Here is a 25,559-nt window from a genome sequence, read left to right as displayed (position 1 = left end):
AAATGGCTCGACTGCATTAGCTTTGCTGTTTTGAACTGAATTTCCAGATCCTTCCCACTTACCTGTCTTCAATTTGCAGAGCACACAAACAAGGTTCCCTTTGGATGAAACTAAACACAAAGTTGCATGCAAGAACTTGTTGTGTTCTCTCCACATCTGGACATGGAGTCCACAGAACTAACCTAAAGCTACTCCAAAGTCTTGGTAGGGACAACTGGATCGCTTACAACTGATTGATCTCAAAGAACAAGAAAAAATCTAAGGGAATTTTGTAGCAAATGGCATATGTCATGCTTAGTTTGCAGCCAGCAGTTTAGTTGGGGATACAAGACAATCCTTGGAAGTCCAGAATAGATAAGAGTGAGGGCAGTGCTGGGTAAAAGTCTTCAATGAGAAGAACTTGAATTGAGACAGGTAGTAACTTTTTTTTCTGAAGGAGTAATTTAGTAAGAGACAAAAGAAGTCTCTCCTGATTCCCTAGAGCTGAAGCAGCAAAAGGTAGTTGTTGTCTAGCTTGCTGTTGAATGTTGTGGTGTCTGTTTGTGTCAGTTGGCTTCTGTTCACTTTCTTATCCATAGAGAACACTACTGATCACTGCCCAGAAATAACTGCATCTCATGCTCCACCACAACCCAAGCCTAAGCCTAAACCTAAAAAAGCTCCGCTACCACCAAAAAATGCTCTTGCTGCTTCTGCCACCACCAGCCATAAGAGTAATGAAGCACCTCATGCTAAAAAAAAGGGAAAGGCTCCTGTTAAGCAGCCTCCTCTCCCGCCTCCCAAGCCAACAAGCCACAGTGCAAATCGAGAAGTTGGTGAGTACTGCACAGGCAGTGCCGGTTAAGGTGGGTGCATGTGCATGAGGGTCCTTCCAGGACTTCTGCTTTCGTACATAGCTGTGCTACTAAAGAGCATGCCACTGATGTTTTTTGTTAACGTCTCGCTGAGCTCTGGTTCTGCTGTCTGCAAACACCCGAGATGAATCATTTTGCTGTCTAACGAATATATGCACAACACCAAGTACAACAGAGACTATACTCAATTCCCAGTTGACGTGCAAGTGCTGGCAATAAAATGACTCAGAGAGCTGCCAAAGGATCAGCAAGGAAAGAGGTGACTTCTGAAAACAAATACATCTGAACTGCTCCGAAGTAAATCTATTGATTTTTCTGTAACCTGCTGGAAACATCTACTACTCCGTGCAATGTGACACAATTACAAGTTTTCAAAGTGATGAAGGACAAAACCGTGAAGATATCCTTAAAGATTATTGAGTAGCAGTTGTTTTATCTGAAAAAAACAAAACAAACAAAAAAAAACTCCTTAGAAATGACCAGGCTTTCCTGAGCTTGTTGATGACTTCATGTGATCCTAAATATACACTGAAAATGGAAAGTGCCAGTCATCAGGCACACAGCAGATGTGTTTGTCACTGCACGTTTTAACCAAAATTCTGCAATTACACTAGGTTTTATGTAGCTGTTTTAAGGTACTGATCTTGAGTTCAACTGGTTGTGATTTAGACAACGACCAAAATGAAATCATCCAAATGCAATCTGAATGCAAGCAGTATTATGATGAATTGACTGTATATATCCATTAGCCAGCTTATACAAACCTTGTGTTCTCAATCCTCTTTCAGTTTTTCAAAGTCCTTCAGTCCCTCCAGGTTTCTCTCCAAGTATACTTCTTCATAACTTGTACATTTTGGCAAGTTTTGTATTTGAAGCATACAGAAGAGAACTGTTGGAAAACACTGCAAGAATGCTAAAGTTACAATAGTAACTTTGCCATAAATTACCTATTAACTTGGTATTAGCTGTCCCTACTACATCAATAGGCCACAAGAATAAACATTTTGAAAACCCAGAATTTGCTGCTTGTATTTCACTTTCAGATGGAAAACTGTTCCTCTCAGCTGAAGGAACCTTGTAACAGCAGACCTTTCAGAAACAGAACAACCCACTGGATAGAAAAGTGTTTAGGTTTTTGACTGCTAACAAGCTCTAAGATGTCTCAGTTCATAAATTAAAATATATTCAAATTCCAGATTTGTCTTCTAGTAGCCTTGCTGAAATTTCAGGCAACACTTGAGACCATATGAGTATAGAATATATCAATGTGCCCCTTGTACAAAATAGCACGTATTTTACCAGTAATTTCTTTGAGGTGTATTGTTTTCATCTGCAGCACTTAATAAACAGAACTGATTGGGGGTGATATTTTATACTTGAGGTTTATCACATCCCCGTAAAAGTGAATACATGATGAGGCCAATGATCCAGTCCTGTGAAGGAGAGCAGCAATATGAGGCACTGAGGTTCCTCAACAGAAAACATCTTTTTAACTTTTCCCGGTAATAATTATAGTGTGACTGTGTATTTGTATTGTCTGGGAGTTCTTGAGGTTGGGCATGTAACTGGTTTCATTGGCTGGAGCCTGTGTTTAAATGCTTTCCTGAATCAGAACCAGAGCCATTTGTTACTATCATCCACTTACTCTGTAAGGTTTCTGCTCAGTAATATGCAGGCTGGAGCCACTATTTATTTCCACTGCAATTATGAGCTATTGCATGTACTGTTTCTTTGTTTCCTTTTGATTTGCAGGTAAGTGAAGTCAGTGATATGTAGTGGACATGGCTTATAAGAGCAGTATCAGTAGGTCCTGCACTGAGCGCTGTAGAGTGGCCTTATAGCACATAAGGACAATGATTTGCCTAAAGCTGTGAGCTTTTGCAGATTTTTGCACTGTACTGAAAGCTGCACAGCTCACTAAGTGTTTGTAAACCATAACATTCTCCCGCAGAAGAGAATGGTATAACTTGTCTTCTGAATTATTTTCCACCTTCTTTGAGGCTGAGAACAGCATCACCGTGAGAGCTATTTTTGTACCGTGAGCTTATTGGTGCAAGTGCCTGTATTTTATTTCTATCCTAATCTGCTCTGTTTTTGTTTTTAGTTAAATGCTTATAGGCCTTTCAGCAGATTTCTTTTACAGCTTTCTGTTCAGCTCTTTAAGTTTAGCTTCGAGGTCTCTGCGCAACTTTATAATGCGTTCAGTTGCACTCTTGAGGTTAATGCATTTTTACTACAGCAGAAGAGTTTGAGTTGGATGCATTTTTTGATGAAAAGGGCTGAACTGTATGATGGTTGTCGTTTTTATTGCTTTTTAAATGTAAGTTCGAAGTCTGAAGCTCCCAGTCCAGATGGCGGCAGTCAGAAATGTGACTGGGATGCAAATGGGAATACCAGGCAAGCTGATCTCTCTTGCAATCTTCCACGCTGGTCATGTATGTTTCAGTGTAGGGAATATCACGCCAGCAGACAGCAACATTACTTACCAGTCAGCAGCTAGTGTCGAAGTCTTGTGTCACCACTTTTTCAATGTTACCTGAGTTGGTCAGTGGAAAGACTAAGAGCTCCATTTACATGCAGGCAGCCTTCAGTGCCCTTTTGATTCGGGAGATGATTTGTGCAGAATGAGATCAGTGGTTTCTGCCTCTGTTTAAGGGACTGTTTAAGCTTTACTCGAAAGTACATCTTGTTTTAATGTCCCTCTGCTGCTTGCCATTAACTAGGAACACACAACTTGGAAGAACATTGTGAAATGTGATTAACTGGTGCCCACAAGGGTCCTGATTTGTTCACTGAAAGATGTACAGAAAATCATAGTGTTCAGTATTTACTCATCGCAAACGTATGGATGAAGGATTATAGAAATGTCAAGTGTGTTTTTTAATTTTTTTGAAGTATCAGCACAAAAGTCAACTAATGTAAAAAGATGCAAAAATTGTACAGTTACAAGACTGCAAAATGCTTTTTCTTTTCTTATTTTAGCTAGTGCTTCACACGCTAAAAAAACACCAGTCTCCAAGTCCTCTTCATCACCATCTACTTCGTCCACATCATCTCATCCCAAAGCCTCTAAGGAGACTTCCAGCAAATCAGGCGCATCAGGAACTCCCAGGGGCAAGAAAAAACCTGGGAAACAGACAGCTCCACGAACGGCACCAGATGGGGCTGCCTCTTCCCCTTCGGGTGCCACAGCCAACAAGTCGGAAGTGAAGGCAGAAAAATCTGAACCTGAGCAGACTTCCAGTCTAATTTCTGAAACAGAGGATGTAGAACAACTGAGCAAGCTGGTTGTCCCCCCACCTCCCACCACCGCTCCTCCCCTACCCCCACCCCCACCTCCACCCCCACCTCCTTTTACTTCTGCAGCTGCTCAACTCATTGTGTCCTCAGATGCCCAAGATCCATCCGTTCCCGGATCAGATAGTAAACCTCTTCTCCAGGCTGAGCGAGGCACAGATGAAGGCTTGAGCAGTACAACCCCAGACAGAGGTCCAGATGCTAATGGAGAAGACATAAAAAGGTGAGATGGTCATTGGTAAGTCATTGCCATTATTAGTAAGTAGCAAAGCATACGATTGAGGGAGACACATTTCTAGTGCTCCATTGCATGTCAGCACTATTTGTTCATTGCATCTTAGAGCCATTCTCCTACAGTACCGAAGGATTCCTTAGGGTGTTGTTTCTCATTGTGTGCCAAGTACATTATTGCTTGGCTTAGTACTGCTTGCCTTGTTGCAGTGACACAGGCAGTCCAGAGAATCTCTGGGTGTCCCATCCCTGGAGGTGGTCAAGGGCAGGTTGGAGCCCTGGGCAGCCTGATGTGGGTAGCAGCCCTGCCCACAGCACGGGGCTGGGACTAAGTGGGCTTTAAGGTCCCTTCCAACCAAAGCTATTCTGTGATTCTGTGAATAAGACCCCTGTGTTCAACTGCTCAGCTAGTCTCAGATAATACTGTCATTTCTCTCTCATAAAAGTGAACAAGAAAGGATGCTAAATTATGAGGTGGTTTGTTTTGGTTTTGTTTTACTTTTTTGCAGATATCATTAAATATCTCATTGCTAAAGCTTCTCAATTCAGTAGCTGGATTTACTTGCAAGCTTATTGACAGTTTTAGTCTTTGGTTAGTAAGTGTTTGGTCTCCCACTGCCCAATGCCCCATCTTAGTCTCAGATACTATAAACTGAGTCAAGAGCAAGTTCATAATTACATTTTTAAAGCAAAATAGTTGGCAGCAAAAAATGACTGACATTAATCTGTCTTTTCCCTGTCAGAAGAACCAGTGTCTTTCATAACAACCCAAGAGGATTTGGTCAAAAATGCCAGTGGCCTAGAGAATTTCCTCTAGATAGAGGAAGTCTTGCTGGTACTTCTGCACAAGTGTTACATTCCTGTGCTGCATCTCCCCTTGTTCACACATTCGTTTATTAAAAGGATTTTCCCAGGGCAGATGGACACTCTGCTGCTACTTCCACGTTCATCAGTGATGGAAATGAACATTTTGTTCTCATCAGTAATGAGTCTTTCTTCCTGACGTGCTTACACATGTACAGATATATACACCCATGTGCATACACATACACTGCATAGCTTCTACATACTTTTGGCTTTTAGAATCAGAGAAGTTAGTTTGAACAACAGAACTTTTATTTTCATTTTTACTTGTATAGTCCGTCTCCCATTTGAGTTCTGTGCTGCTTGCATTAACATAACATCATGTCTGTTTATGAATTAACAGCTTGGCTAGCAAAGACAACCAAGAAGCGAAGGCAGATGGCCAGATCCACTCTGAACCAGCAGAGGAGACTTCTGATGCTGCTGCTGCTGCTGAGAGTGAAAGCAGCAGAGAGAGCCACAGCAGTGACTCTGATTCTGATGGGCCCATACTTTACACAGATGATGATGACGATGATGATGATGATAATGCGAGTGCTGAAAGTAAGCCCCTATCAAAAGGGATGTACTGGGGAAGGGGTGACCACCTCAGGGTGTATACATTTGTCCTTGGCTGGCTCAGAGGGCCTGCTAAGTGTCTGCAGCTGCTAGATTGCTAAACTGGAGCTCATTGCTTGCGCATGGTCCAAAGACACCTGCGCCCAAGTGAGTTTTGTGTAGCTGACCCTGTTTAGTTATGACTTGCAGGGGAGCGAAGACTAGGGCAGAACTTCTAGCAAGCGCATCATTCTGTGGGTGATTCTGTTCCAAGCTGCGGCGCTGCTGCAGGGCATCTTACCAAGCAGTTGCTCCCTACCTTTTACATACTACATATGAGTGTGCTTGACACCTGTTAATGCAAAGTGAAGAGAGGCACATATGGCTTCAAGGAATGATTTTAGATCATCAAGTTTTACCACTGCTGGTAAATGCTTCTCCACTCCAGACAGTTGTGAGCGAAAACTTGCTGAGGTCCATGCAGTTTAAGCATTGCATGGGTAGGAGTGGTGATGGGAGCAGCAGGTTCAGGAAAAGAAGAAGGTGTGACAAGGCCTGCCACTGTTGGATGTGTGTAGCCCCCTCAGAATATCAAGAGACAACAGAACTGTTTCCAGAGCTGGCTGATGCTAATGCTAGCAGAACTGCATGGCTGTTGTCCCTACTATATCTGTCCTACTGACAAAGAGATTGCTTCAGTGCCTGGGGGCTGCTGCCTACAGGACTTTACAAGCACTCAGAGCATTTTTCTAAACTGCATTTTTCGTATTAGTTAACAAACCAGTTAAAGAGAGAAAGCACTACACAAGAGCTAAGTGACATAAGAGTGAGGGAAAAAAAACAGGAAGAGGGACAAGATGAAAGAATGAGGCTAGACCATGTAAAGCTTAAGAAAAAGAGCAGCATTTTGCAAACTGTACTGAGTAGGTAAATAAATCAACCTGTAATGTATCGTGCTTCAAAGACATGTAAATGGAGATTTGTCATTTTTGCCCTATCACTTCACAGGCAACAAATGATCCTTCTGAAATCCCTCTATTGTTCTGGCTGTTAGCTCTTTCAACCAAGTCTTCCAACTTTTTATTGTTGTGAGCTGAGTTGAAACTATTTTCCTTTTGATGTTAATTAAAATTCCTTTCCTGCATGTGGGAACAGGGCTGCTCTGGGGAAGTATTAAAGTCCTTACATGGTTTGTGTCTGTAACCTAAGCATGAATGAATTAAATCCGCCCTCCTCTTCCTTTCCTCAGGCTCTTTGGCAAGTAGAATTCGTCGTAGGGATACTCTTGCTATCAAACTTGGCAACAGACCATCTAAGAAAGAATTAGAAGACAAAAACATCCTGCAGCGTACATCTGAAGAGGAGAGGCAGGAAATCAGACATCAGATCGGAACGAAGCTTGTGAGGTATCAGTTGCAGAGTAAATGTGGCTTTACCAAGTGGAGATGGAGAACAGTGGCTTCACACTGCAAGTTTGGTCTAATGTGCAGTGCAGGATCCTCATGGTACAACTGTCTGGAAAAAATGAACTTTAATTTCTCTTATCACTTTAAAATGTCAGTAGTGGACTTCTGTTCTCCAGGAAAGAAACATGAACGTTTTGGCTTATTGTTTTGGTCTGTTTCAAAGAGGAACTAGAGCTGTCAGTGCCATCATTCAAGCCTTCCCTCATACTAAGCAACCTGATTTAGCTGTAGGTGTCCCTGTTCATTTCATGGGAGTTGGGCTAGATGACCATTAAGGGTTCTTCCAACTCAAAAGGCTCTGTGATTAGCAGGGACTTGAGCTTACATATCCCCTTCTCAGTCAGAGCAATAGTTTCGGACACACAGAGAATGCCTGTGCATGTTCCTCCTTTCTTGTCCCTTCCCTCTCTCCTCCTGTTCTCTGAAATGTTTGATTATTTGTGTACTGATTCCAACAAAAGAAATCAGCATTGGCTGACTTTGGGGATTAGTTCTGTGCTCTCCTCACCTCCGTGGAGTATCTTTCTCATACTTTAAACTCCTACAGGACTTAGGATAATTGCATGGAAAAAAAAATAAATAAATTTAAAAAATCACCTATTTTTACAAACTTAAGAAAAATCCTCTGAAGTGTTAATTCTGTTTTTGGTAGTTCTCTGAGAAGAGACTACAATATGTCTATGTTTTCCCAGGCCTGTTCTTGTTTCTTGTTGTGCTCAGAAATGTTATCCAGACAGACTTGGAGGATGTCCTGTGTTTGTTAGAGATTTGCAGATATTAGGCAGTGCAGTCAGTGCTCCTCCAGCACAGGAGCTCCTCCAGCACAGCAGCCTGGCCCCTGCACTTAGCACATGGCTGAAGTGCTCTGTGAACTGGATGGCCAACTAATTTATTTCATTTCATAGTTATAAGAGGGATACATCTTTGTAGGGCCTGAGGGACATTTTTCTTCTGCTAATAAAGAAGCCTGGTTGTTATCACTGTTTTCCTAACCAGATTCCAGCTCTGGTAATCACATCCCACTTATCTGTATTTCCCGTGGGGCTGATGCTGAACAAGCTGCTGTTTGATTCCTACCCTGAACTATCTTGTCTGGCATTGCCAGTTCTGCCCAGCTGGCACCTTTACCATGTAGTCCTCTTCAGTGGCAGGCGATAACAGGCATGAAAACCTTATGGTGTGCATTGCAATACTAGGGTTGCGCTCAGGTCTGAGATTATGACCAAGATTATGGTGTGCCCTTCTAACATTCCTAATGTTGTGGTCAGCACCTGACAGCAGAGATACAGTGGAAAGGTGACAAAAAGCAGCAAAAGCCCTGTTCCCATAGTGCAGCCAGTGCTGGGTCAGTAATCTCCTGCTTTGATGGTGATGAGCATCCCCCAGGTCTTCCCCTTTGTATCTAGGTGTTTCAAATGTGCTAAGGGTTCTTTGAATTAGATGGTTTTTATGAAGCCATGGATGATCTATAGTGAACTGTGTGGGGTTTGTGGAGCAGGGGTCTTTTTGGGACTTCCAACTTTTAAGTCATCTGTAGCATGCAATTTTAGTGCTGAAAAACATAATAGCCTTTGCATTCAAAATACCCAAGAACAATCTTACTACTGCACAATCTATCATAATTAGGATGCCCAGGGACAAATGACTTTTATATACTCTTTCATAAAATTATACTAGTAAATAAGCAATCTAAATTTGCTGGTGTAATTCCTGTAGTACTGTGCAAGTATCACTTCTGCATTCAAGTAGTGAGAATATAAATGTTAAATGCCTACTCAGTGTGGAAGTTACATGCACTAGTATTATAACTGTGTCTGGAAACTGCCTGTTGTTGAATACCTACACATAGCTTTATAACAATGGCTGTATAGGAAGGACATAAGGAGAAATTCAAATTGTTGTTGTGATTTCAGTCTGGTTCTAAATGATCCACTTATTTTGCTCTTACAGGAGACTTAGCCAGAGGCCTACAACTGAAGAGCTAGAGCAAAGAAATATCCTGAAGCGTGAGTATTTTATTCAGCTTTAAGTTACTATTTACTTAGAAAGTGACAACAGCATATGTTGGAATCATATGGAAGCCTGATCATTGTTACTCTCACGTTAGATCTATAACTGGAAAAAAACTGATGTTCTTGAAAACAATATGCCAACACTAGGCTTGTATACTAACCTGGAGTGGTAGCTGTGAAAATTGCATACATTCAAGATGCTGAATTTTGCTTGTCACGATCCCACTTCTTGAAGCTGGTCCCAAAGCCTGGGAATTAATTAGATACCCCTTGTAATTAGTTCTAGGCTGGTTAAACATCTGCCTGGGGTTTCTAGGGAGGGAGAGGGAATAGTAGTAGGATCTGGAGGTGGGATATGAGGGCAGAGTTCGGAAAGTGGACAAAGTTCATGGACTGATTGTTGTCACCTGGTCAGGCCAGCAAATCAAGGATGAGTAAGAATTATTGGCTTTTAGGCAACTGTTTGTGCTAATAAAATTCTACTGGTGCTGTAGAAGCTGTCTAAAGTAAGAGTGTCATGTCCTACTGAAAAGCAAAGGCTACTATTTGTGCGTTGTGGTTCATAGAAGAGGGTCCAGTCCAATATATAACATGAATGGACGTTCAGAGAGCATAATTTCTTAACCTGTGGATCACATATAATAAAGATAAATTGTAAAATATGGAAGTATTTTAAGTAAAAAGTAGCTCATGCTAAACTATGTGAGAAAAGTAATTTAAAAACATCTTCAGTGGTCCAGGATATGGCCACTGAGCTGGGAACACCAGCTGGGCTTCTCTGTCCAGCTAATCTATAGATGCCCGAAGTACCAGCATACCCTTAGTGTATTTAACACTGCTTTTACCATTATTTATTCTGATCACTGACTTTGCAAGAAGACTCTCAAGTCCAGAAAGTAATTAATAGATTTCTACTCCTGTTTCAGATTATTTACTTGTACATAGATCTTGTACAAAATACAAGAAAAGCCAGTGTTGGTGATGGCAGTCTGGTTAGAGCCCTTTAAGAATGCAAGTTCTTTCTCAGCTCTAAAATTTTCAAGTTGTTTATTAGAACGATCACATGTCCCTACTGAGGATCATTCAAAAATGTTTGCATGTCTCAGATACCTTTGTTGTTGCAAGGAACTTGTGAGTAAGTGGGGGTTTCTTCCATAAAGCTTCCTTCCTCCTATTTTTAAGCAGTGCGTGGGGAGAAGGGGTTATATTATCGTTCATATGTAATCCGCAACTAAAGGAAACTATTGTTTTGAGTAGTATTTATCAGAATTAGAGATTATATTAAGTGGCAAAGATCCAAGTGTTTATTTCAGGCTTAAGTTCAAGCCAAATCTTTCAAGAGTTTCAGAAAAAGTCCTGTTTTGTTGGATTTTTTTTTTTTTTTGCTTTTTTTGTATTTCCAGTTAAAGTGAAGAAATCAGTGTTGCAAGTTTTGTTTTGATAATATTACCAGATAAACTAGTTACTAAAAATCGTGGATATAATGGGGAGGCATTGCAGGCTGATTTCTGTAAAAACAATTTAGATAAAACTATCCAGGCTTCTGAGTCTTCCCACACTAAAACAAAGTTATGATAACTCAAGAGTCCACTTGAAGGAACAGATAAAGCCTTGTGTTTTTAATACAGACAGCTCTGAGCTAGTAGTATTTACAGTATTACGGCAAAGAGGCTTTTTATTCTTCCCGAAGTTTTGGATTAAGATAATGGTATTTTTTTCTGTATCTATAAAGCACAGTGAAGTTCTTGTTCTGTGTACCTGCACGCTTGCCAGTGCTGGCTTTGTAAAAAGCAGGGTTTCGCCTTTGGTGCTGGTTGGGGGATATTAATGATTATCTTTGCTTTTAAAACCAGGAAAAAGAAGCTGCTTCTTGCATTCCGCAGCATTTCAAGAGGCAAGAGCTTTGTTTGTCTTTTCTTTCTCTCTCCTTAGCAAGCCCACAGAGAAGTCTAAACATAGCTAATCCCCACAGGGACACAGTGGAAAGTTTGGTTTCATGCTCCTGGAGTGCTTTCTGGTCAAGACCAGGGCAATCCTCAGGCAGAGCAATTCCTCTCTTCTCTTCTGCTCTGAAGCAGATGTCCCACAGAAGAGAAAAGTGACTGGATTTAATACAGCAGAGGTTGCGGAAGCAATAACATATAGATGCCAGGGATGCTCTTCATTGTGTGGGGGAAGCCCCAGCTTGCATGGACCTGATCGGAGATTACTGCAAGAGAAAGGCAATTGCTCAGCTGGTGCTTTGCCAGTTCAGCAGCAGGACATTTGAAGGGACTTGCCGCTGGAAACGCTGTGTTTATGCTTGCTTTCTCCACTTCATACAGATCAGATCTGCTTTTAAAACTGACTGAAACCAGTCAGGAGGATGCTTCTGTGCATCACTGTGTTCCTGTTTGGATGAGGGAGTTAGTTCATAACTGCAGCTATCACTTGGTGTCTGGGTGGGATTTTCTGCACTACCTGAAAGAATCTCAGAACGGCTTGGGTTTTAAGGGACCTTAAAGACCATACAGTTCCAGCCCACCCTGCTTTGGGAAGGGCTGCTTCTGACCAGCTCAGGCTGCCCAGGACCCCATTCAACCTGGCTTTAAATGCCTCCAGGGAATGAGCATCCACAGCTTCTCTGGGCAGCTTGTTCCAGTGTCTCACCAGCTTCCAGATAAATAATGTCTTCCTAACATCTATTTCCCCTCCTTTAGTTTATAGCCATTCTCCCTTGTCCTGTCACTATTAGACTGTGTAAAAAGTCAATCTCCTTTTATAAGCTCCCTTCAAGTAGTGGCAGGCCACAGTGAGGTCTCCCCAGAGCCTTTTGTTCTCCAGACTGAACAACCCGAGCTTTGTCAGCCTTTTTACCTTTTTATCATTTTTTTCCCTCTTCCCTTTCCCTTGTTTCTTCTTACATGAGCACCTTCAACTCAGCAAAAAACACATGCAAGTACCACAGGGTGACCTGTCATGATGTTACCCCCAGTATACCTGCCACAACATGGAAACCTCTTTGCAGCCAGGTTGCCTATACTAATACAGCAGATTGGCCATAGCTGAACCACACTGGGATTTAAAAGTGTCTTTTTGTCTGTAGTGGTTGGCTGTGTCCACAACTGACAAATGAACTTTAAATCTGTAGTTAACGTGGAATCACAACTTGGAATCCACAACCCCTAACTTAGAATAAACCAGAATCAGAATGCTGTAAATATTTCTAGGCGGCATGTTTCAACCACAATTAAGTTAAGCTTGCATGTAATCATGACGTGGATCAATAGTGCAAATAAAGTCCTTCAGAATATGCATCGATTTAAAGAAATGCTGAGTCCATTTGAACATGTCCTTATTAACGTTCTTGTCACTGGCACCTAAGAAACCAGGTTTGGTTAGTTCAGAAATGTATTAATATTTTGTTTCATTTTCGTGCCCAAATGCTTTCAGAAAATGCACGTGTCATTTTCTTCTGTTCCTATTTAAGTAACTGAAACATTAGACAGCTCTTTCAGGGTGCTTCTTGCCTGCTATTATGCAGAAAAGAAACATCAGAAGCCTCCAATTTGTTATGTTCCCGACCCATCATAGTGACTCAATATGTCTACAGAATTGCAGGGAAATTAGGCTATGAAAAAGAAATGAGAGCACACAAAATCAAACAGCAGAGAATGCATGCAGGATCACCATAAAATATGATGAAAAGTGAGCCAAGACTTTTAAGTCCTGGAACTTTCAACCAAGAGAAATAAGCACATGCTGATGTAATGCTTAAATATTCACTGCTTTTTATCTCATTTATAAACAGAGAAGAATGAAGAAGAGGAACAGGAAGCCAAAAGGGAAATAAAACGTAGACTCAGTAGAAAGGTAATGATCTGAGTTTTTTCTATTGTACTTTTGTGTACATAGGATTAATTTTTTTTGTAAGACTTGAATCATCGGTGTACGTACAGTACTGCAAATAGTCATGCCTCCAGTTCAGAAATCTGTTTAAAGAGCAATACAAGGCAATATCCTTTTAGAAGGAAACACTATTCATTCCAATTTCCCATACCTTAGGAAAGCATACAGTCTGGCCATGCTTAATATTTGTCTGTGTAATCAAGGGAAAGAAGCTACCTGGGGGTTTCCTCTGCAAACATGACCAATGCTGTTCAATGTGTTCAAGAGCTCTCTAGGGCAGCAGAGTGGGCAACAAAGCTGTGTGGGCCCATCCTTTTACACTTCTCCTGGCTGCATCAGCAGTTGTGGCTGCTCTAGGTGGGATTCTTCTCACTGTCCCTGCAAAATAAAAGTAAAATAAAATAATAAAGTAGTGGATGTGCTGTTCCAGTTCTGGGAGCTCATTCTGGCGGAGAATGGGGAAAGTCGCTATACATCTCCCTCATCTGCCCTTCCCTTCAGTAATACACTTGGTGTTTTTTTGTTTCTTGTCTGTGATTGTCCTTAGTCAGCTAAAGTGAATGTTTATTGAGGTGACTGGAATGATGTTTCTGGGCATCATAATGACTAAAACAGACCATCTGACCCACAGATGTTAAAAAAGTGCATGTTTTTTAGATAGGCAGGTCCCTCCATAAACTGCTTATTCTCTTTTATAGCTGAACGGAGCAGACTGTCTAATTGTTGATGCAGAGGGACTTCTCATTTAGTGGGGTGAACAGAGCGACAGTTGCAAAGTCACAATTAATGTTCCAGGGATAACTGTCAGGATTCTCTGTGACCCGCCTAACAAGGACTATTTTTGTGATTGAAGAAATTAGGTTGCGCTGCTCCCCCATTCCCATGCAGTGTTCCCAGGGTAGCGCCTTTTTTTAGACACCTGAAAGTGACCCTATTTAGAAACACCATTAAAGTCCTCCTGAGATGACATCCTACTCTAGGCTTTTCTTTTATTTTGTCTTATTAAGCGTACTATTTTCTGCCTCCCGCGTACAGCTCAGCCTGAGGCCCACCGTGGCTGAACTTCAAGCAAGACGGATCCTGCGGTTTAATGAGTACGTGGAGGTTACAGATTCTCCAGATTACGACCGTCGTGCTGACAAGCCGTGGGCCAGGTTAACTCCCGCTGACAAGGCAAGGGGCAAATGTAGATTATAAGAAAGTGATTACATCTTTCCTTTTGGTTGGTTCCTCTGATCTGCAGTTTGTTGGTGAATGACATCTGCTGGAGGCACTGATATTGTCATGTTGCTGTGCATTAACTGCTTGCAGCTAAGAAAACTCACCAGGGTGCCTATTAAGAGTGCATTTGCTAGCGCTGTTATGGCAGTTCAGGCCAAAATTCTTTTAATTCCTTGCTAAGCCAGGCACACTGGCAAAGACATGATCCTTGGAGTTCAGGTAAGGTCTCTGCAGGCAGAATCCTGCATTAGGATACTGAGATTCACATTTGCAGTTCATTCAAATGAAAAAGTAGTAGCTATTCCTCCTCTCTGAGGACTCCTGGTCAGAGCTGTCATTCTTGGAGTTAAATTTCTATGTGCAGCTGTCCTTCTTGGGAAGTTTGCCCCAGACATACAGCAATGAATAATTTCTCTGCATAACTACAAAGAATAAGGCAAATTATTTTGTGATTCTGCTTTAAAAGCCAAATCAAACTCTTCAGTTTTCTTCCTGTATCACTTCATAAGAGGAAAGCAGCAGGATTTGCATATCAAAAAGTTCTGGTCGTTTAGTAGTGGATTTGAACCAACTTTCATGGAAATCCTGACTTGTGCTTAGCATGAAAAATGATTTGTTCAAGAATCCGTTGTTTTCTAGCTGTGGACTACGAAGCACTGAATTGATTTCAGCTTGTGTTTTAGTATTTATGTCAGTTCATCTGACAATCAAGGAGTGACTCTCACATCATCAAGGTGGAGATGCTGAGTGTTCCCAGTCATGTTTCTAGATGTTGACCCTGGGACTGGCTGAGCCTTCTTTAGTCTTCAAGTAGAGCACCCAGCATCTCCATTTTCACTAAAGCACATCTTCCCAGAAAACCTGGGTGAGCTTCATAGAACAAGCAGTGAGTTTCCTATCTAATTTAGGATGTTTTCTTTAATCTTAGTTCATTCTGTAATGAAGAGATGTCAAAGGTTGCTTCTGTGATCCTCACTGGTCTTAGCAGAAAGGCAAAGGCCCCGGGTCTGGAAACTCCCTGCCCTTTTCTCCCAAGGAAGTCATCTTCCTAATTCCGGCGGGAACAGAAGATACAAAAGATAGTACTTTATTATGGAGCTGTAGCTCTGTTGTCTTTGCTACTGATTTGGTGCTCAGAAATTATTGTCTCTCTTTCCTTATTGCATCAACCTCGTATAAGCACGCTGCTGTGGCTAACTGGAACCATACCCTGTTTAAAATGCAGTTTTTCATTTACAAGACCTCAGTCTGGTGATGCTGTAATTTTATCATGCTGTATGTCTGTTCTTCATTGAAAGGCATGCATGCCAGATGAGATTTCTTTAGGGATTAATGAAATGACACTGCTTTTTATTTAAAATAGGGAAAAGGGAAAGCAAGAATAAACTGACATTTCGTTTAACAGTGAATGTGGGAAATAATTTGTCACAGAAACAAAAGCCTTTCTAGTATCAAAGAATCATCAAGTTTGGAAAAGACCTCTGAGGTCATTGAGTCCAGCTGTTGACACATCCCCACCATGCCCACTAACCGTGTCACTCAGTTCCAGATCTACACATTTGTTGAGTACCTCCAGGGACAGTGACTCCACCACATCCACTTGTAGCATGTTCCAGTGCATCAAAAACCTCATTGTGAAGAAATTATTCCAAATATCCAGCCTGTACCTCCCCTGGCTCAACTTCAGGCCATTACCTCTTGTCCTATCCCTAATTACATGGAAGAACCCCCACCTTGCCACATTCTCCATTGAGGCAGTTATATAGAATGATAAGGTCTCTCCTCAGCCTTCTCTTCTCGAAACTAAGCAATCTCAGTTTTATTGTGTCAGTTAACGTGTCGTGTCCAACACATAATGTGTACATTAGAATTTTTCAGAGATAATATGTATTACCTGATGAAGTAAATTGCTTTTTGTTCTTTTAACATAAGCAGCAAGGGCTGACATTCATGAAGTGCACTGAATTTATGTTGTCCTTTAGTATCTGCCAACTTAAACCATGAAATGTCCAAATATTTTGTGCAGTTTTACATAGAATTAATCAAACCGAGTGACTAATTCACACTTAAAAAGTGCTGTTCATCTTGCATCCTTAAATCCTGTCTCCGGGGAGAGACGCAAGGATCCTGCTGTTTGTACAATTACTGTGCAGGGAGTGTCACTCACCAGCTCCTCTGGGGCTGTGCACAGAGATACAATTCCCTTGCAGAGGCATTCTCAGCAGGTGACTGTTGACATGACAGAGTCCTTTATCCTTTTAATGTGTGTAGCAAGTGCCGTATTGCACTGGGGGACTGGCTTGCTTGCAGCAGTAGATATTATCTTTATTTGTTGTTGTTTGATGCTTTGATCTTCTTTCTAGTGTGTTACTGCTACAGATGGCTGTAAGTGAAAAGAAGTCATTCATATTTATGATTAGAAATGTGTGAGAACTGTGAACCTGCAAGAGCAGGGCCAGATTCCTCGTGGACTCTTTTCTTCATGTTTCTTACGGTTGCATATATCATTATTGTTTGTTAGGCGGCCATTCGGAAAGAACTGAATGAATTTAAAAGCACAGAAATGGAAGTACACGAGGAAAGTCGGCAGTTTACCAGGTGGGTGAATCCATCTTTTTGTTTAAGTCAGAGAGAAGACTTTGACAGCTGCCCCTCTGCCTTTCTGCAGGTCCTCTGCAACTGTCTCATAACTGAATAGACTCCTGTCTTTAGTTTCCTTGAATCCCACCTGAATCCTGTTGCTAATTCTGGGGGGGTGTCTCAGTGTTGCTGATGCATAACAGGGCAGTGAAAGTGACTGCAGTCAATCAATTACTAAGTGGAGAAAGATTGTTTGGGGAATCTAAACAGTAATCCTTTGAGAGGACTCAACATTCTTCTCAGATGAGTTTAACTGTCCTCCAGCACAAAAACAGGGCTGTCCTCCAGCAGTACTCCCTTGCCCATGGGAGCATATACTTTTATAAATGTGTTTGGTTAGTGATGATGTGTTGAACTTCCGAAAAGTTTCTGTTGATATTATGGGGAGTCACCTAAACTCCTGATAGCATTTTCACAGAATCACACAGAATCACAGAATTACCCAGGTTGGAAGGGACCTCAAGGATCATATAGTTCCAACCCCCCTGCCTAGCAGGGCCACCAAACATACACCTTTACTAGATCAGGTTGCCCAGGGCCCCGTCCAACCTGGCCTTGAACACCTCCAAGGACGGGGCATCCACAACCTCCCTGGGCAGCCTGTTCCAGGACCTAACCACTCTTCTAGTAAAGAACTTTCCCCTAACATCCAACCTAAATCTTCCCTCCTTCAACTTAAAACCATTTCCCCTAGTCCTGCTATTATCAGCCCTTTCGAAGAGTTTACTCCCCTCCTGGGAGTAAGTTCCCTTCAGGTACTGAAAGGCTGCAATGAGGTCACCCCGCAACCTTCTCTTCTCCAGGCTGAACAAACCCAACTCCCTCAGCCTGTCCTCATAGGGGAGGTGCTCCAGCCCCCTGATCATCTTTGTGGCCCTCCTCTGGACCCTTTCCAAAATCTCTATATCTTTTTTGTACTGAGGGCTCCACACCTGGACACAGTACTCCAGATGGGGCCTCACAAGAGCAGAGTAGAGAGGGACGATCACCTCCCTATCCCTGCTGACCACCCCTCTCCTGATGGAGCCCAGGATCCCATTTGCTTTCCGGGCTGCCAGAGCGCACTGCTGGCTCATGTTAAGTTTGTCATCTATCAGGACCCCTAGGTCTTTTTCTGCCGAGCTGCTCTCAAGGACAACTCCTCCCAGCCTGTACAGGTGCCTGGGGTTCTTCCGGCCCAAGTGCAAAACCTTGCACTTTGCCGTGTTGAACCTCATTAGGTTCACCCGAGCCCAGCTTTCCAGCCTGTCAAGGTCCCTCTGAATGGCATCCGTACCCTCCACCGTATCGACTGCACCACTCAGCTTGGTGTCATCAGCAAACTTGCTGAGGGTGCACTCCATTCCCTCATCGATGTCATTAATAAAGATGTTAAAGAGCACCGGTCCCAAGACAGACCCTTGAGGGACGCCGCTCGTTACCGGCCTCCACCTGGACATAGAGCCATTGACCACCACCCTCTGTCTGCGGCCTTTCAACCAATTGCTTATCCATCTAGTTGTCCACCCATCAAATCCACCTCCCTCCAATTTGGAGATGAGGATGTGATGGGGGACCATGTCAAAGGCCTTGCTCAGGTCCAGGTAAATGACATCGGTCGCCTTCCCTTCATCCACCAACGCCGTCACTCCATCATAGAAGGCCACAAGATTAGTTAAGCATGACCTTCCCCTGATTTTCTGGGGAAGGAGACAGCATCTAGTATTCCTGGTTTGCTACTTGTAATATTTTAATCCAGACTTGTTTTATTCTCTGTATTGGAGATAACACAAAGGTTTTGTTTGAAACACTGTGGCTTAAAGAACTCTGAAGTGTCCAGTTTGTAGTAGGACTTCTCTTTTTTCTCATTTGGCTTCTGGTGCTGCTTTCTCTTCAATTAGTCTATCTTATTCAGAACTATGAAAATGTTATTTTTAAAATGGGCTTCACAGTGGAGAGAAGGAAAATGTTTAGGAATAGAAATCTGTGTGAAAGAGATGGAGTGCCACCCCCTTGCTTAAGTTGTTTTATCTTTTAAGTTGCATTGCATTATAGAAGCGTAAGTACGAATGTGCTTGAGGCATACAAAAAGAATCAGATATTTTTTCACAGGAATTGAAAGCAGTTGATGCTGATTACAGTTGGATTCTTGAAAGCTGAGCAAAATATTCAGTGGAGTGACAAACCAGTTCAGAAGTGAAACCCTTTCTTGAGATGGTTCTTGAAAATAGAGTCAAGTTGATCTCGAGGGTCATATGATTCTCTCTGCACCCTTTATTGTCACTGAGTGTCTTGCGGAGCCATTGCATAGAACTCTAAACAGAGCAATACTAGAAGCAGGCTACTTAGGTAACTAAATTAATGCAGATGTTTTAAGTCAGTTGTGTTTTTGAGCAGAGATTCTGTTTCCTCCTGGACCTTTCATTTAAAACATTTGGATCAACACAACAATGAGACAACAAGGAAGCCACTTAATAAACAACAAAATTCTTACAGCATACAGTTAGTTCTATTATTTCACATTATAAGAACTGCTATTATTATAGTCAGTATTTACAGTATCTATGAATTATTCAAATCTCATGTAAAACTTGGGGAAAAAAAGCCACTGTTTTTCATTGCTCATTATTTACTGCAATAACTGTCAGTTGAATGGTTCTTCTACTACTCATTTAGATTGATTCCTTCTGTTGTTCTGTAACAGAATCCAAGAAATGGAGTTTCTAAAAATAAGAAATAAATAAAAGCTTGGGAAGAGGATATTAGTAGATGGTTATAAAGCCCTTCTAATGGAAATGCTATATATAGTCCAATATATTGCTGTTCTTCACAGATAAAAAAAACCCTGTCTTTTTTGCAATGCACAGTACCCACTCTTAGCAGATGAGCTGCATACCTGCACATGTCACCTTTTTGTGTACACCTCCTGTATTTGAAGAGTGCTGTCCTGTTCTGTATCACATCACTGAGGCAACGTGGGGCTCCCTTTTGTTTCTTTTGTGTGCCATTTTACACAGTGAGGGTTATTTGGGCCTTCATTTGCCACAGCTGGCAAAGAAAGCTTCTGCACTGCTATAAAACTTGTTGCTTACTTAAAATAATAATAATAATAATAATAATAATAATAATAATAATAATAATAATAATAATAATAATAATAATAATAATAATAATAATAATATAAAAATCATTTAAATCCTTGGGGCTGTAGCATAGCAGGTTAATGAAGTGGACAGACACATATTAGTGCCTGAGCCACATCATAGCTGTATGTCAGTTGCAGTGATGTAATTCTAAATGATTTATCATTTCAGGTTTCATCGTCCATAGTTGTATGACCACATCCCGAGTTTTATGTAACAGTTTTCTTTGGGGAAAATCATTGTGTCCTGAAGACCTGAGATTGCACTGGAACTTGACTGAGTGTGAGCGTATCTTGCAGCTTGCCCTGAGGTTAATGAAGGATGTGGCCCTCGCCTTTATCAATGAACAAATGAATTGACTAGGAGGAGAAGCCATATGAAGTGTTTGTTTTAACAAAGACACATCTCGATGCTAAGACAGAGCATGGTGCTGTGGCCAGCCCACGGAGACAAGCTGATGATCTTCTTCATCAGAGTCTGACATGTCGGGAAGAGCAGAAGACAATCACTTGAGAGTCTATGGCCAGGAACTCCTCAGACCTTGTGGCATTGTGACTGGGGGTAACTGAGGAGGGGAGAGTGAGGAGGACTGAGAACAGGGGGAGGGGGACTTCCCTTGTCAGCCAAAAGAGAACGGTGGGATGGTTGGCACTGTTCAGGGATACACTCGGCCAGTGGGAAGAATCATTTAAAAAAGCAAAACTGAGCAGCTGTGCATGTAGATTCTAGTGGCTGCAGCCTGTCTGAGAAAGGCAGAAAGCCACAAGTCCTCATGTCATCAGTCCTTTAGTGAAGAACTGTAATTTTCTCTGGTGCCAGTAAATGCAGTTGCCAGAAATCAGTCCTATTATAACTCAGACATCTTTTTTAAAACTCCTGATGAGCATGCTTCAAGAAAATACATCCAACATTCATACAGAACAAGTAATATATTTTTCATTTTTTAATGTTGACGTACTCTGGATCCGCAGAAATAGGTGAATGGGATTCAGAGAGCAAATGACACCTGATGCTATGAATGCAGTGAGATTATTTGTGTTTAAAAACACTCCTTTCAACCTGTCACTTGCCATTCAAACCAGAGGGATCACTGTTGTCCTCACATATGGCAGGCAACAGTGACAGTGTTGACATCATATTAGCGTGGATCCAAATTCAGAATTGAAATGGGGCACAAAAGTCCTTACCGGCAGGTTGGAGCAGTGATTGCTAATATGACATTTTGTGTGTGAGAACCTTTGCACTGCTTATAGGAAGGACTCGCATATGAATCAGTGTGTCGTCAGTCTGTGGTCTTGTGAAAGTTAATAGAAAATCCTTAGAGCATCTGCAGCCTGTTTTTGTTGAGTGTGAAGAATGCTTATTAGATCCATAAATTTTTATACTATCTTGGAATTGTATATGTGAAGACTGCTATTCAAATGAAATGGTATGGAGTGTGAAAGGCAATACATGCTTTTTGTAAGTTGGCCCAAAACCTATTAAAAAGCCTGTGGCGTTGTTTACACTAAGGAATTCTCTGTCATATATTAGCACTTATTTATCCTTTCAATTATGTACACAACATTTTGGGGGATGGGGGTCCTGGAATTCACATATGCGTACATGTAATGCAGTATTACAATATATACGCTATTTATCCTTTCTAATGCGTGTACATAACTACCATTTATTTTTCTCTTTTATGTGTCCTGCTTAGTTTTTAATTATGAAGTGTAAGTATTTCTTTTTCAGGCAATAAAAGGTCTGCATAGATGCGATTCTTACCTCAAAACCTGCAGTAGATTCTTGTGGAATGTTTTTGTTTTCTGAAATGGAAGATTGTTGATTTAGATGTCAGCCTAAAGGCAGGAAGGCAATTTAGGTGGCTTAAATTACATCTCCCTCTTTACTGATATTTACAGCAAGGTCGGGTTTGCCTAAATGAGGTGGATTATTTTAGTAAAAAGCACTTAAGTAACAGGAGAGGGCTTTCCAACAGCTGCCATCCCATTATCTTCAATGAGTTGACAAACTTTTATTTTTTTATCTTTTTTTTTTTTTTTTTTCCAAGAAAATAGATGTAAAATGACCGTTAGGATCGTTTCTATTGTAGTAAAAATCCAATAAAGTATGTCCCAAAAATATCGATAATCAAATAAGTTCGCCATCTACGTGCTTGTAGCTAAGTTGAGAATAAGCACCTTCCTTTTTTTAATGCAATCAATAAGAGGCATTAAGATTCCATTTGCAGGAAACAGTTCAGCTTCTGCAAGGCCCATCATTTTGTAAATATAGAAACATCACTTTGCCATCAAGGAAGCAGTGAAAATGTGTTCTTTGGCACTAAAGCATACAGAAATGATCGGGCCTCAGAGCAGAGGTTTGTCAGCAATTCTGGTAGAATCCTAATTTTTACTTTTAGAATTATATTTAGAATTCGAAGACCAAACTTAGAAACTGATAGCAGCACTTAATAAACAGTTCTGCATTAGGCTGCTTCTTTTGTTGCCAAACTTGGAAATGTGTGTCCAGAATCCTCTAATGGTTTACTCTGTTGACTTTGAAGTACGAAACACGGTGTTTCGCTTCAAAGGAAACAAGTGGAACAATTAACTACACCTCAGTTCTGCTTTAATCGCTTTCAAACTGTTGGAAGTAGACAAGATACTCAAGACAGAAATACAGCTGGGGTACAGACAGAGTATGATAGCTTTGGCCAAAGTCAGGTAAACTTTATAGAAGATGGCAGTTCCATTGACATGCCAGTGTATGTAAGGATTACGTGAGTGAACTAACACTCATTAGGCTCTTAGGATGAAGAAAACAAAGTGAATCTGCAAGAAAACATTCCTCCAGACCAGGCTGAGAACATGAATGGCAAGAAACGTGCTGCCTTCTCATTTAAGACCTAAGGCATGTAGATGAGAGTACAACTTCTGGCTCAGACTTCCTCAAACTGCATTTTGCCATAAGGCATGATGATACGTAGGTAAGGTATCTCTTAGGCTTTCCCTATCCTCCTCCTGGTTTTTGTTTGTTGTTTTGTTTTGCTTTGTTTTAAAGTATTCGCTGTGAGCCATTGCTGAAGATAGATTACTAGCCTGGGTGGAGATGCCGATCTGTTCTTTCATTTCTTGTGTAATTTCTTAATACTTCCATGCTAAATAATCAGATGGATTCTTTTGCCTACAGTTCAGCAAGATACTTCAGCAAATGTATGTAACTGGACAAAAAGAGTTGCCTTTACTGGGACTTATGTAAAAATGTAGTATATTTGGAGAAACAGAACTATAAACTATCCATTGTGTATTGTACTCATGCACAGACTTAGAATTGTATATATTATTTTTATATTCTAAGCATCAACTGGCAGGACAGCAAGTGTTACCCATGCAATAAAAAAATGAGATTTTGGTATGTCACTGTGAAGCAAGGTTGCTTTACCTTATTATTATCTGCCTACAGCAGAGTTACTGCTCATCTCCTGTTCCTCTATCCGGATGATTTCAAGCACCTTCAAGTTGCTACAACAACCTGTTGGAAAGTTGTGTACTTCACTCACCGCGATGCTGCGTGCCTGTCTGAGAAACTCCTGAATGAGCAGTACTGGTGGGAAGAAATTAAAAGGAGATGTGACAATGGCAGAGAAAAGAATAACACTTTCCATACATGTTATGGAAAGTGCATATAACTGCAGCTGACTTAAAGGGATCAAGCTGTACGTTTCTGTCAGGTTGGACAGTTCGTTTCTGTATCAGGTAGAGCACATGAGAAACCTGATGTGCATAGCTATGGTCCACAAGGTCAAACATCAACTCAGATGTCCACATCCACACAGGAGAAGATGAGAGGCCTGTAGCGGTGGTTTCTGAACCGACACCCCGGGCCATGTTTATCGCATGACAGCATGTTGCTGTATGAGTGTGGGAGGCAGATGCTTAAGCAAATCCTAATTTATTCTTCAGAAAACCCATTAAAATGGTTGTAGAATATCTCTCTGCTTTCAGGCAACATTTCTTAGTCCTTACAGTTTCAAATGAGAAATTACTCAAGATGTGATGAGTGTGTCCATTTTGTATCCTTGTAAAAACAGAAGATTAAAACTGTGTGTCCCATCCAGCTGCTCAGGAGCCACTTGGAGCCCAAGCATGAGCTGAAGGGAAAGGCCTGACACGATATAATGGCCATGGTGCCCCAAGGCCTGCACTCTGGCACTGCTCTGGTTGGGCCCTGCTAGTGACCAGCAGGGATGATGACAGTGTGAACCCTTCTGCTAACATGTCCACTAATGCACATTATGGGAATGTAAACCAAGCTCACAGCATACATCTGTGCTGTTGAGTGTATCAGAACTCGTTTACTACTTTGACATCATCTTTTTATTATCTGCATCTCAAGGAGTCAAGGCCTGTGCTGCTGCTGTGAGCTGAAATAAAGATGTACTCAGGGTGAAAAACAAAATAAACTTGCCTCCTGCCTTTAGGATCTCCCACATTTAGCTCTGTTATGGTGATTACCTTTATAGTACAAGGCTCAGTACAATACCCGCAGTTGGGATCTAGCTTTTGATGGACAAAACCCCCCAAAAAACAGAAAGGTTGTATTAGGTTGATATTAGATATTCCGAGGATCAAATAAAAAGACAAGTAAATTATCTAGATTTGAGGATTAAATCAAAAGTAAATTCCCCAATACCATGTCAAATTTAACCATATTTGATCATTGTTATGATATAGTAAAACATTATTGATTGTATCTTTTCCTTTCACTACATTTTGTGGTGGTATGCTGATTTGTAGACCTGTATAAATTGGGGAATTAAAGAAATACTGTGTTTTGGACAATTGTTTTAGCTGGTCTGATTTTAAACAAAACAAAAAGATACCGATTGGTTGTTTCAGTGGACTTTTGTGTGAGTAGGGCTGGGAAGGGTGTGGAGATGGAACAAGTTGTTGTTGGAATGGAATGGAATGGAATGGAATGGAATGGAATGGAATGGAATGGAATAGGTTTGGTTGGACTGGGCCTATAAAGAACATCATGTCCAACCGCTTTTACTCTGAATAAATCCTGGCAGTATTAATATGACCTGCTTCATAGACCCAACTTTACTTCAGACATGAGACTTCAAAGAACTTCTGTTTTGTGTGTCAGAGCTGAGGCTGGTTAGGGACAGGGCACTGCTCAGTGCTGAGCATTATGCAGTGAGCATTTCATGTAATTAAAAACCAAATGCATTTACTTGTATTTGAGCAGCGTGACTTGTCTGACATTGTGTATTGATACCTGTGAATGTAAATAACTGGAAAAGCTATGAATTAATTACGGCTTCTGTACTGTAGCATGTACCTATACACACACACACACAGATTTATTCTGATATTGTCATCAGAAAGAATAGAACGTGTATTATGTGGGTTTTTTTTCACAGAGGTGATATATTGT

General features: G+C 41.3%; 1 protein-coding gene across 5 annotated transcripts in view; it reads left to right on the top strand.

Moving 5' to 3' along the window:
- The window catches only part of PHACTR2 (phosphatase and actin regulator 2), a 110,818-nt gene extending 87,282 nt beyond the window's left edge, over nt 1-23,536 (top strand). For 4 of the 5 annotated variants that reach the window (XM_015858286.2, XM_015858285.2, XM_015858287.2 and 1 more), the window contains 9 exons: nt 579-815; nt 3,837-4,374; nt 5,590-5,789; nt 7,033-7,189; nt 9,200-9,255; nt 13,052-13,113; nt 14,185-14,322; nt 16,892-16,968; nt 20,304-23,536. In XM_015858286.2, the coding sequence (XP_015713772.1) occupies nt 579-815; nt 3,837-4,374; nt 5,590-5,789; nt 7,033-7,189; nt 9,200-9,255; nt 13,052-13,113; nt 14,185-14,322; nt 16,892-16,968; nt 20,304-20,319 (1,481 nt within the window). In that variant the 3' untranslated portion in view covers nt 20,320-23,536. The remainder of the gene's footprint in view (nt 1-578; nt 816-3,836; nt 4,375-5,589; nt 5,790-7,032; nt 7,190-9,199; nt 9,256-13,051; nt 13,114-14,184; nt 14,323-16,891; nt 16,969-20,303) is intronic. The other variant, XM_015858288.2, reaches the window with a different exon arrangement.
- Nucleotides 23,537-25,559: the final 2,023 nt, after the last annotated feature.

Source organism: Coturnix japonica, chromosome 3 (assembly GCF_001577835.2).
Source record: "Coturnix japonica isolate 7356 chromosome 3, Coturnix japonica 2.1, whole genome shotgun sequence".
NCBI classification, from domain to species: Eukaryota; Metazoa; Chordata; class Aves; order Galliformes; family Phasianidae; genus Coturnix; species Coturnix japonica.
The sequence above is the reverse complement of the archived record's forward strand: the minus strand, read 5'-3'. Positions and strand labels throughout refer to the sequence as shown.